General features: G+C 39.3%; 1 protein-coding gene across 2 annotated transcripts in view; it reads left to right on the top strand.

Moving 5' to 3' along the window:
* KDM4C (lysine demethylase 4C) overlaps positions 1 to 13,290 on the top strand; it is a gene marked incomplete at both ends in the record, with an annotated part of 355,445 nt that overhangs the window by 9,557 nt on the left and 332,598 nt on the right. For both annotated transcript variants that reach the window (XM_080708835.1, XM_080708836.1), the window contains 2 exons: positions 2,924 to 3,099; positions 11,494 to 11,608. In XM_080708835.1, the coding sequence (XP_080564961.1) occupies positions 2,924 to 3,099; positions 11,494 to 11,608 (291 nt within the window). The remainder of the gene's footprint in view (positions 1 to 2,923; positions 3,100 to 11,493; positions 11,609 to 13,290) is intronic.

Genomic DNA, 13,290 nt, shown 5'->3' with positions numbered 1-13,290 from the left:
CAGTTTTGGCTGTCAGAAAGTTCAGATTATCTTTTGGGGGAAAATCATTATTATTATTATTATTATTATTTTTTTTTTGCGGGTCTGGGGATGGAACCCAGGGGCATTCTACCTTCAAGCTACACCCCCAGTCCTATTTTTTATTCTTTACTTTGAAACAGGGTCTCACTGAGTGGCAGAGGGCCTCACTAAGTAGCTGAGACTGTCCGTGAACTGCAATCTTCCTGTCTCAGCCTCCTGAATGCTGGGATTACAAGCGTGCGCCACCACGCCTGGCTGTGTATTATACTTTTAGAGGGAGATTATGATGAACCTTTTTCATATACAGAATAGCAAAATTTATCTATTTTTGTGGTGCTGGGGATTAAATCCAGGGGGCATTCTACCCCTTTAGCTACTCCCTTAACCCTATTTTGTTTTGAAACAGGGCCTTACTAGGTTGTTGTGAGTCTCACTACTTTCTGAGGCTGTTCTCCAATTTGTGATAGTCCTGTTTCAGCTCCCCAAGTACTGGGATTACAGGTGTGCACTACCACATCTGACTGTAAAATGTTTAAGTTAATTTTTTATTAGTCAGGCATAGTGGTACTTGCCTGAATCTCAATACTTGGAAGGTCGAGATAGAAGGATGACAGGTTTGAAGCTAGCCTCAGCAAGTTAGCAAGACCTTGTTTCAAAATAAAAAATAGCACCGGGTGTGGTGGTGCATGCTTGTAATCCCAGCACTTGGGAGGCTGAGACAGGAGGATCGCACAGGTTCAAAGCCAGCCTCAGCTACTTATTGAGGCCCTGTTTCCAAATAAAATATAAAATAGGGCTGGGTTGTAGCTCGGAGGTAGAATGCCCCTGGGTTCCATCCCTGGTAACACACACACACACACACACACACACACACACACACACACACACACGCTGGAATGTAGCTCCAAGGCAGAATGCCCTTGGTTTTAATCACCAGTATCCTCCAAAGTTAATACATATATATTTTTTGGCGATACTGAGGATGGAACCCAGGGGCATTTTATCTTTGAGCTACACCCTCAGCCCTAATTTTTATTTTTATTTATTTTTATTTTTTGGTGCCCCTGGGTTCAATCCCCAGTACCATGAAAAAAAGAATAAAAGAATTTTATCTTTTTTTTTTTCAACCCTTTGCAGTTTCACTTATAACCTGGGGAGATTTTGACTTCATATTTCTTTGATACTTGGAATAGAAGCTAGAACATTTCATGCTTAATCTGTTTAATCTGCTGCAGAGCCATAATTAAAGAGTTTTTGAAATAAAAACTCTGTCTATTCAAGATTTGAAATTTCTTGACCTAAACTTCATGCTGCATAAAACAAGTGTCAGAAATATACTCATTTCATAGTTTGAAGTACGAAGCATTCTTTTTGATTTAATTTTTTTTTTTTTTTGGGTCTGTGGATGGAACCCAGGGGCATTTGGCCTCCGAGCTACACCCCCTGCCCTATTTTTTATTCTTTATTTTGAAACCGGGTCTCACTGAGTTGCAGAGGGCCTCACTAAGTAGCTGAGGCTGTCCGCGAACTGCGATCCTCAGGTCTCAGCCTCACAAATGCTGGGATTATAAGCGTGCGCCACCACGCCTGGCTCTGAAGCATTCATTTCTTAGCCCTATTATTCTAAGGTAATATATGTACCTTTCAGTAATTTCATATGTGTTCAAAATAGTAAAGCATAATAGAATAATTATATGGTGATAGAGTTTTAAAATATAATTCACTGAGCTATGTTTTTTATCATTTCTAATTTCCTATATGATTGCTATATTTTTTAATTAAAAATTTATAGTTTTTCTTAAAAAATATGAACAGCTTCTAAGGTAGAAAAATTCCAAGCCAGGTGTGCTAGTGCATGCCTGTAATCCCAGGCTTGGGAGGCTGAGACCAGAGGATCACAGGTTTGAGGTCAGCCTCAGTTACTTAGTGAGGCCCTCCACAACTTAGTGAGACCTTTATTTATTTTATTTTTTCAAAATAAAGAATAAAAAATAGGGCTGGGGGTGTAGCTGGGAGGTAAAATGCCCCTGGGATTCATCCCCAGACCAAACATACTCACACACAAAACAAAACAAAGCAAAAATATCACTATGGGAAAATGGTGATGTGCTGAACCAGCTCATACTGACACTGAGAGTTGATAGTGCACCTCTCTTCCCAGTTGCATGTTCAATGATGTCACATTGCCAGGTTCAGATTGGCCGCGGCTGTGAGTATTCCATGGGAAGAGGCAAACACGATAATCAAAGTTCACCCCAGCTTTTCAGACATCTGGCTTTTAAACATTTGCTATTATACAATATGCTATTTTCCCTATTGCACAAGAGGTCTGTAAAGAAAATAATGTTGACTACATAAATATTTACTTATTTTCTCATATAATGCAAATAGCTCAGAGTTAGATGTTTAGATAAAATTCAATAAAGATGAACTTTGAGTAAGAAATGATTTATAGAGACATAATTTCATCTTCTTTTGCGAGACAAGGCACATTTGTGTACAGAACTGGTTATAGTAAGTAGTCAACAAATTTTGCTGTTAAAAAGGCATATTTTATAGCCAGGCAGGGTGGTGCACACCTGTAGCACTTAGGCGACTAAGACAGGAGGAGCACAGGTTCAAGGCCAACCTCAGCAACTTAGACTCTCAGAAACCTAAAGAGACCCTGTTCAAAAAAACACAAATAAAAAGGACTGGGGGTAGAGCTTTGAGGTAGGATGCCCTTGGGTTTTCCTCAGTAACAAGAAAAGAAAAATCATCTTTTCTTATTGCAAATCTTCATTTTTTTTTTTTACATGTTTGTCATAGTCATTCTGAGAAATTCTCCAGTGGTATTCTGTTGGAATAGAAAAGCTAACTACTTGGAATACCTTTGAAATAACCTTCTATTATTTTCTTTTAGGTGATTCCTCCTAAGGAGTGGAAGCCAAGGCAGTGCTATGATGACATTGATAACTTGCTCATTCCGGCACCAATTCAGCAGATGGTCACAGGGCAGTCAGGACTGTTTACTCAGTACAACATCCAGAAGAAAGCGATGACAGTGAAGGAGTTCAGGCAGCTGGCCAACAGCGGGAAGTGAGTAGATTCCCTTTGCTCCACAGAGAGATACGAACATGATGAGGGACCAGGTGGACCGCAGAGCCTATGATGCAAAGGCTTTCTTCTATACAAACCCATTCTATGCGCATTAACTGTTTACTATTTTCTGTTCATTAGGCGGTTGCCTACTAACATTTAATTTACTATTAATGAAATTGCTCCACATTTTGTTATCTCACTCATAGTAACTGTTATTTGAGCCTTTTTTTTTTGGCGGTACTGGGGATGGAACCCAGGGGCCTTCTACCTCCGGGCTATACTCCTAGACCTATTTTATATTTTTTATTTGGAAACAGGGTCTCTTAAGCCAGCAGAGGCTGGCTTCGAACCTGTGTGATCCTCCTGTTTCAGCCTCCCAAGTGTGGAGATTACAAGCGTGCGCCACCACGTCCGGCTTATTTGAGCTTTTTATGTGTGTTTGATACAGGGATTTGAATCCAGGGGCGTTCTTCCTCTGCTCATTTTATATATATTTTTTAATTTTTTTGGGTACTACTGGGGATAGCATCCAGGGGTGTTCTCTCTCCAGACTTATTTTTATATTTTATTTGGAAAAAGGGTCTTGCTAAGTTGCTGAGAACCTCATTGAGTTGCTTAGAGCGACATTGAGTTGCTGAGTCTGGCTTTGAATCTGTGATCCTCCTTTCCCAGTCTCCCAAGTACTGGGATTACAAGTGTGGGCTACCATACCCAGCCTTTATTTTTTACTTTGAAACATCTCTCTAAGTTGTTGAGGCTGATCTTGAATCTGTGACTCTTCTATCAATCTCCCAAGTGCTAGGATTATAGGTGAGTGCAACTTGCTTAGCTAAATGCCTTTCTTTTAGGCATCATGAGGTTCTTTTCATGTCTCTCTGTTTCTCCTTCTCCTCCTCCTCCTCTGATTTTTTGGTGTTGGGGCTTGAACCGAGGGTTTTGTGCATGCTAGGTAGGTGCACTACCACTGAGCTGCATCCCCATTCCTGCCATGAATCTTTGTTCTTTTTTTTTTTTTTTTTTGGTGGTACTGCGGATGGAACTCAGGGGCTTTCTACCTCTGGGCTACACTCCCAGCCCTATTTTATATTTTATTTGGAGACAGGGTCTCTTAAGCCAGCTGAGGCTGGCTTTGAACCTGTGCGATCCTCCTGTCTCCGCCTCCCAAGCACGGGGATTACAAGCGTGCGCCAGCACGCCCGGCTAGGAATCTTTCTTCTTTCACTCCTTTTTTGTGATAACTGGGAATTGACCCCAGAGGTGTTCTTTTTCTGAGCTATACTGGCAGCCCTTTTTTATATTTTATTTTACTTATTTTTTGTGGTAATGGGAATCGAGCCCAGGGGCATTCTACCTCTAAGCTACACCCCCAGCCCTATTATATTTTTATCTGAAACAAGGTCTCACTAGGTTGAGAGTCTCACTAAATTCTGAGGCTGTCTTCTAACCTGTGATCCTCTTGTCTCTGTCTCTCAAATACTAGGATTATGAGGGTCTTCCACCATACCTGGCTGCCATGAGTTTTTATTTTTGTGGTACTGGAGATTGAATCCAGAAGCCTTCTGCCTCTCAGCTATACTCCCAGCCGCCTGATTTTTTTTTTTTTTTTGAATCAGGATTTCATTAAATTGTGGAGGCTGGTCTTGAACCCGTGGTCTTTCTGTCCCAACCTCCCATGTAGTGGGATTATAAGTGTCCTCCATCACACCTGGCTTTATTTTTTATTTTTGAAACATGGTTATGAGTTTTTGATTCTATACCATTTAGGCTGGTCATGTAGCTCAGTGGTAGAGAACTTTCCTAGCATGTAGGAAATCCTGGGTTCAAACCCCAGTACTGCAAAGATTCTATACAATTCATCATTAGGCAAGATTTTCTTTATGTGACATTGTTAAAAGCTATATATATGTTATATATTTATAAATATACACACACATACACACATGTGTATATGAAGGTTAGTGATTTTATTTTTTCAGTACTGGGGATGGAACCCCTATACCTGCAGCCCTATTTTTTTATTCTTTTATTTTTTTTTATTCATTAAAACCTTTTTTCTGGGTGGTCTGGGGATGGAACCCCGGGGCATTCAACCTCTGAGCTATATCCCGTGCCCTATTTTTTATTCTTTATCTTGAAACAGGGTCTTACTAAGTTGTGAGGGCCTCACTAAATAGCTGAGGCTGTTTACGAACCATAATCCTCCAGTCTCAGCCTCCCGAATGCTGGGATTACAAGTGTGTGCCACCATGCCTGGCCAAAGGTTAGTGATTTTAAAAGAAAATCTTGAATAAATTAGATGGCCACCATCATTATGTTAGCTGTTTATTGCCGTATAACAAATCATTCTAAGTTTTATCTGCTTAAACCAACTCATAGTTTATGAAGGCCAGGAATAGGAGGGTGGCCTAGCTGGGTGGTGCTGGTTAAGGGTCTTTCATGAGGTCCAGGTTGACTGGGTCTGCTTGTTCTCTGAACATTTGACTGGCTAGGAGAGCCTGTTCCAGAAGCACTCCCACAGTGTGGCTATTGGCTGGGGTCCTTGGGTCTTTTTCACATGGGCTGTTCCTTGTGTTATGGCAGATGGCTTCTTTCAGAGCAAGATGGAGACCAGAGTATCCTTTATAGCCTATCCCAGAAGTGACACACTGTCACGCCTGCCATATTCTGTTTGTTCCAAGTGATTTGCTAAGTGCAGCCTAAGTGGAAGGCTTTGGAAGAGAATGAAGCTGTATTATTATTATTACTATTATTATTATTATTATTATTATTATTATTATTATTCCTCCTCCTCTTCCTTCCCAGAGGTTTTCTACCTCTGAGCTATACCGCTAGCCTGATTTTATTTCTTTTTTGGAAACAGGGTCTTACTAGGTTGCTAAGAGCCTCACCAAGTAGCTGAGGCTGGCTACAAGTCTGCAATCCTCCTGTCTCAGCCTCCCACTGCACACTGCATTGAAAGTGTGCACCATTTCACCTGCCTCTTTTTTTGTTTGAAACATGGTCTCACTAAGTTGCTGAGATTGGCTATGAACCTGTGACCCTCCTGTCTCCACCTTCCAAGAACTGGGATTACAAACGTGTGCCACCTTGCCTGGCTGAAGTTCTCATTCTTGAAGGAAAGATTATTAAAAATTTTGTGGATATATTTGAAAATCATCACAATGATGAGTATTTCTAGTCCTAGTTAAGGTCCTAGGTGAAAATGATAATCTGATGATAACAAGCCAAATCAAATCCAAAAGATTAAACAAATAATTGTTCAGATTTCTTGAATAGGTATGAATGAGGTAGGATATTGGATGAACATAGTTAATTAAAAAGTGTATTTGACATACTAAGCACATGATAGTCTAATACTTCAACCATTTTACTTTTCTTTGTTGTTTTTTTTTTTTTTGTGGTACTGGGGGTGGAACCCAGAGGCTTTCTACCTCCGGGCTATACTCCCAGACCTATTTTATATTTTATTTGGAAACAGGGTCTCACTAAGTTGCCGAGAGCCTCACTAAGTAGCTGAGGCTGGCTTCAAACCTGTGCGATCCTCCTGTCTCAGCCTCCCAAGCACTGATATTATAAGTGTGTGCCACCATGCCCGGCTCAAAATTGTATTTTATTCTGTTTTATTTATTCATTTTTTGCGGGTCTGGGGATGGAACCAAGAGGCATTTGACCTCTGAGCTACACTATCTGTCCTATTTTTTATTCTTTATTTTGAAACAGGGTCTCACTAAGTTGCCGAGGGCATCACTAAGTAGCTGAGACTGTCTGCGAACTCCGATCCTCCAGTCTCAGCCTCCCGAATGTTGGGATTACAAGTGTGCACCACCACGCCCAGCTCAGAATTGTATTTTAAATATAATGCTATTGAAACAAGAATTTTACCTAATTATTTATTCTGTTGTCTAAATTTTTGTACCTATTTCCAGTGTTACTCTTAATATATTAATAGGTCAGTACATTGAGTGGAATTTCTGCTTGGCAACTTAGAAATTTCAAGGGATACTTTATACTTAAGATTAATCAAGAGCTGGGCGTGGTGGCACACGCTTGTAATCCCAACATTTGGGAGGCTGAGACAGGAGGATCACAGTTTATAGGTGCTTTGCAACTCAGTGAGACCCTGTTTCAAAATAAAGAATAAAAAATAGGGTGTATAATTCAGACATAGAATGCCCCCGGGTTTCATCCTCAGTAGTACCAAAAGGAAAAAAAAATTTACAAGCTTGGTGTGTTTTCATAGGCCTGTAATCCCAATACTTGAGAGGCTGAGACAGGAGGATCACAGGTTTGAGGTCAGCCTCAACAATTTAGCAATACCCTGTTTTAAAATAAAAATAATAATATAGGGCTGGGGTATACCTCAGAGGTAGAATGCCCTTGCTTGGGTTTAATCTCTAGCACTAAGAAAAGAAAAAAAATATCATATTATATTTATTAAAAAGATTAGTTAATACTGGGTGTTGGTGGCTCAGGCCTGTAATCTCAGTACTTGGGTAGCTGAGACAGGGGAACCCAGATTTAAGGCCATTTCTGACCCTTTAAATTTTTTTTTGAGACAACATCTAAATTGTATTTGTGATCCTTTTGACTTAGCCTCCTGAGTAGCTGGAATTAGAGACATGTACCACAACGCCTGTTTGGTTAAGTAACTTTTTTTTTTTTTTGTGTGTGTAATGGGGATGGAACTCAGGGGCATTCTACCTCTGAGCTATACCCAGCCCTATTTTTTATTTTTATTTTTCAATACTAATGATGGAACCCAGGGGCATTCTATCTCTGAGTTACACCCCAGACCTATTTTTTTTTTCAATGCTGGGGATGGAACCCCAGGGCATTCTACCTCTGAACTATACCCCCAGCCCGACTTTTTTCTTTATTTTGAAACAGGGTCTCACTGAGTTATAAAGGGCCTCACTAGGTAGTAGCTGAGGCTGTCTGCGAGCCACAATCCTGTCTCAGCCTCTCAAATGCTGGAATTACAAGTGTGCATCACCACACCCGGCTCCAGCCTTAATTTTTATTCTTTACTTTGAAATAGGGTCTCACTGAGTTGCAAAGGGCCTTACTAAGTAGCTGAGGCTGTCTGTGAACCTGTGATCCTCTTGTCTCAGCCTCCCAAATTCTGAGATTACAAAGTGTGTGCCACCATACCTAGCTTTTATTCTATTTTGAAACAGGTTCTCATTAAGTTGCAGAGGGCTTCACTAAACTAAGTAGTTGAGGGTGTCGTTGAACCTGGGATCCTTCCGTCTCAGTCTCCCAATTGCTCTGTATTTCAAATACAGTTAACAAATAAAGTTTTCTTTCTTATTGTATAGTTAACCAATTTGGACTCTTTAGTGAATGTAGATGTTGATTATTCCAAAGTCAATCTAATAACTAGTATGCTTTGTAGGGAGTGCTGCTAGGGTTTTTATTTTTTTATTATTTTCTCAAATTTTTCCTTTTGTTGCTTATTTTCTTTTTCTTTTTGGATTAGCTTTTTCACATGACCATTTTTTCATTATTTATTTATTTATTTATTTTTAAATTTTCTTTTCTCTCTCTCTCTCTCTCTCTCTCTCTCTCTCTCTCTCTCTCTCTTTATTTTTTTGGTGGTATTGGGGATGGAACCCAGAGGTCTTCTACCTCCAGACTACACTCTCAGATCATTTTATATTTTATTTGGAAACAGGGTCTCGCTAAGTTGCTGAGAGCCTAAGTATCTGAGTCTGGCTTTGAACCTGCGCGATCCTCCTGTCTCTGCTCCCAAGCGCAGGTCATTTATTTTTTATATATGCTTTTACTGTATATTATAGTTACATCCTAATGTGAGTCATGTTGACAGTGATATATATGCACACAACTCTTAGTGCCCCCAACTCCTGGCTCACTCCCTATTTCTCCCTTCCCATACAGGGTACTGAGATTGATATTGGTATTTTCACATATGTACACATAGCCGGTGGTAGTATGTTCATTTATGAACCACAGTCTTCCCCTTCCCTGAGACCACCTCCCCGATTCCACCTAGGTTTCTCCTCCATTGTCTAGAGGTCCTCTGGTATTCCCATTACTCCCTAGCTTGCACATATTAGAGAAAACATATGTCCCTTCGCTTTCTGTGACTGGCTAATCTCACTAAACATAATGCTTTCCAGGTCCTTTCATTTTCCAGCATATGACATAATTTTGTTCTTGATTGCCGAGTTGAATTCCATTGTGTGGCTATCCCATAATTTTGTGCTTTGTTCATCTGTTGATGGACACCTAGATTGTTTCTATAATTTGGCTATTGTGAATTATGCTGCTATGAACATGAATATGCATATGTTACTGTAGTTCTCTGATTTCATTCCCTTTGGAAAGATACTTGGGATGATATACCTGGATTGCTTATTTTCTCAGAGGGTTTTTTTTTGTGTGATTTAAGATTATTGTTAAATTTCTAAATAATTCAGGGAGATAGTGCTTTTCTTTAATTTTTATGTGTGAGATGATAATATTATTGATTTAGTGCTTGGTGTGGTGGCACATGTCTGTAATCCTAGTTTTGGCTTCCCAAATACTGGGGATGTAGCTCAGAGGTAAAATGTTCCTGGGTTTAACCCCCATTACCTCCAAAAAAGAGAAGAAAAAGAAAACAAATTAATTTGGTATACATTTCTTTCTGACCATTTAAAGTCCAATTAGAGGTACAGGATCACAGTTTATACAATGATCTGTAATGTTTATTTTCTATGAAAAGATATACTTTATTTCATTCTTTAAAACTAGTCATTAGTTGCTAGATGTTTGTGTTTAGTTATGCTGCAGTAGACATCATGTATCATCTACCATGATACACATGATGTTAGGATGAGTTTCCTAGAGATAGATTTTAAGGTCAATGGTCCAAATTTTTCTGATGTTTGATATGTGATAAAAATTATATTCTTCAAAGGTTATACTATAGTATATTCTTCCATTTTAGCTGGGTAAGAGATTTTCTTTTTTTTTTTTTTTTTCTACCATTAGTAATATTAAGCACAAAGCTGGGTGTGGTGGCGCACACTTGTAATCCCAGCATTCAGGAGGCTGAGACAGGAGGATCATGGTTCATGGATAGCCTCAGCTACTTAGGAGGCAATTCACACCTCAGTGAAACCGTGTTTCAAAAATAAAAGGCCTAAAACATAGGGCTGGGGGTGTATCTCGGAGGTACATTCCCTGGGTGACATCCTCGTACCACAAAACAACCTAATAATTGCAAAGTATCTGATATCTTCTTACTTTTTTTGGTACTAGAATTATTGAACCCAGAGGCATTCTACCTCCAAGTTATACCCCTAACTGGGTTTTATTTCTTATTTGGAAACTGGGTCTCACTAAGTAGCAGAGGGCCTCGCTAAGTTGCTGAGGCTGACTTTGAACCTGCAATCCTCCTGTCTCAGCTTCTCAATACTGGAATTAGAAGCACACACCACAACTCCTGGCTAGAGACCCTTTTTCAAAATTAAACAGTACATGCATACATATATACATAGGGCCGAAGTTGCAGTTTGGAGGTAGACTGCCCCTGGGTTCAGTTCCCAGTAACAAAGAAAAAAGTTTTAAAATATTTTATTTTGAAAGCTAAAAGTAATGATATTTATTTATTTATTTATTTATTTATTTATGGTATTAGGGAATGAACTCATGGGCATTGTACCTCTGAGTTATACGCCAGACCTATTTTATTTTTATTTTTGAACAAGGTCTTGCTACAGGTTGATGAGAGTCTCATTACTTCCCAAGGCTGTCCTTGAGCTGTGATCTTCCTGTCTCAGCCTTCCAAGTACTGGGATTGTAGGGGCGGGCCTCTACTTCCACCTAAGTAATGACTTTTAAATTAATTTTCTGCTTCTGTTATTGATAGTTTTATGAAAGAGAGAGAGAGAGTGTGTGTGTGTGTGTGTGTGTGTGTGTGTGTGTGTGTGTGTGTGTGTTCGTTCCTGGAGAATGAACCTAGGGACATTCAACCTCTGAGCCACACCCCCCAGCCTGTTTTAATTTTTTTGTTTTGAAACAGGGTTTCCTTAAGTTGCTGAGAGTGTCACTAAGTTGGTGAAGCTGGCTTCAAACCTGTCAATCCTTTCGTTTTAGCCTCCCAACTTCTGTGATGACAGTTGTGCCCCACCACCCCAGGCTTGAAAGTATTTTTCTCTGCTCATAAAGAATATAAAGTGATCATATAGAGTTAGAAACCTTAAGAGTATTCAGTTACCTAAGACAAATGCATTTGTATATTTACTTGTTAGATTTGACAGCATTGATGTCTGCAGTATTTTTGTTTTAATAGGATTTTGTTTTAAAAGTGATTTAAATCAGATTGGTGGGAAAAGCCTTAAATTTGTCTTTATTGATTTTTTCCCCCCAATTTATCTTTTGCAGATATTGTACTCCAAGATACCTGGATTATGAAGATTTGGAGCGCAAGTACTGGAAGAACTTAACTTTTGTGGCACCTATCTATGGTGCAGATATTAACGGGAGCATATATGATGAGGTATATGTTTATAATGGGTTTTATAAAGGACCATTTAATAATACTACTTTTGTTAACATTTTAGAAGCTGAAGTGTAGTAATTTTTTATTCTTGTGACTGACCTATAATTTCTTAAAGTGTAAGGAAAAAAAGAAATACAAACTCATCAGTAGAATTTCTGTAGCTGGCATTTTTCAATTAGAAAAAGCTAGCACATTATAAAAATACCTAACATTGTTCAAAAGTAATGTAGCATGCATTTATATGGTTGATTTATACATTATATTGCAAAGTTTTTAAGCACATGTACATTATAAAAATACTTGGAATTAGCTGCGTGTGGTGGTGCAGGCCTGTAATCCCAGTACTTGGGAGGCTGAGATAGAAGGATCACAGGTTCGCGGATAGCCTCTGCAATTAGTGAGACTCATCAACCTAGTGAGACCATGTTTCAAAATAAAAGTAAAAAATATGACTGAGGGTATTGCTTGAAGGTAGAATGCCCTGGATTCAATCCCCAGTACCCAAAACAAACAGACAAAAATCTTGGAAAATATTATCCATCATATTGCCACCTTAAAGTAAAAGTATTTTAGAAATATTCTCTAGCACTTTATTTCTAATCATCTAAAAGTTATAGTTGAACAGGCTTATGTTCTCTCTTTTTCAAAGACAAAAGTATAAATTTCTTTTTAAAGATACATATTGGGAGACGGGTTGTGGTGACACAGGTTTGTAATCCCAGCCTTTGGGAGGCTGAGACAGGAGGATAAATAAAGACACACATTGTTATAGTCTTTCTAGCCTCATTAAATATATATATACATATTTAGTGAGTGCCTAATCCATTGGATAAAATTTAATTTTTTTTCATCCTGGTACTGGGGTTCCTGGAAACCCTTCTACCTCTGGGCTATACTCCCAGACCTAGTTTATATTTTTATTTAGAAACAGGGTCTCTTAAGTCAGTGAGGCTGGCTTCGAACCTGTGTGATCCTCCTGTCTCTGCCTCCCAAGCGTGGGGATTACAACCGTGTGCCACTACGCCTGGCTGATGCTGGGGATTGAACCCAGGGGTATTCTACCTCCAAGCTACACCCCCAGCCTGGTTTGTTTGTTTATTTATTTTTGAAAAAGGTTCTAAATAAGTTGCAGAGGGCCTCACTAAGTATCTGAGGCTGGCCTTGAATCCGGATTCTCCTGTCTGGACCTCTCCAATGCTGGGATTATAAGCGTGCACCATCATACCCTGTTTTTTGTTTTTTTTGTTTTTTTGTTGGTGAATGTTACTAGGGATTGAACCTAGTGGGTTTCTCCATCTGGGTTACACCTCCAGCCCTTTAAAATTAATAAGAAAAAGGCTGAGACAGGAGGATCTGGGTTTGTGGCCAGCCTCAGCTACTTAATGAGGCCCTTTGCAATTTAGTGAGACCTTGTTTCCAAATAAAGAATGAATAATAAGGCTGGGATGTAGCTCTGAGGTAGAATGCCCCTGGCTTCCATGCCCAGGACCATTTAAAAAAAAAAAAAAAAAAAAAAGAAAAGAAAGAAAGATAGAATTGAACCAGGTTCTTCCTTAGCTACTGTATGCTGGCTTTGAATTGTTAGCATTCTTTCTCAGACTACCAAGTATTGGGGTTATAGGTATTTGCCACTGCTCCTGTCTTCCTTCTGATTTTTTTTTTTTTTTTTTTTTTTGCGG

Source organism: Muscardinus avellanarius (assembly GCF_963383645.1).
Source record: "Muscardinus avellanarius genome assembly, chromosome: 13".
NCBI classification, from domain to species: domain Eukaryota; kingdom Metazoa; phylum Chordata; class Mammalia; order Rodentia; family Gliridae; genus Muscardinus; species Muscardinus avellanarius.
Note: the sequence above shows the minus strand (reverse complement) of the source record. Positions and strands in the feature narration are given on the sequence as shown.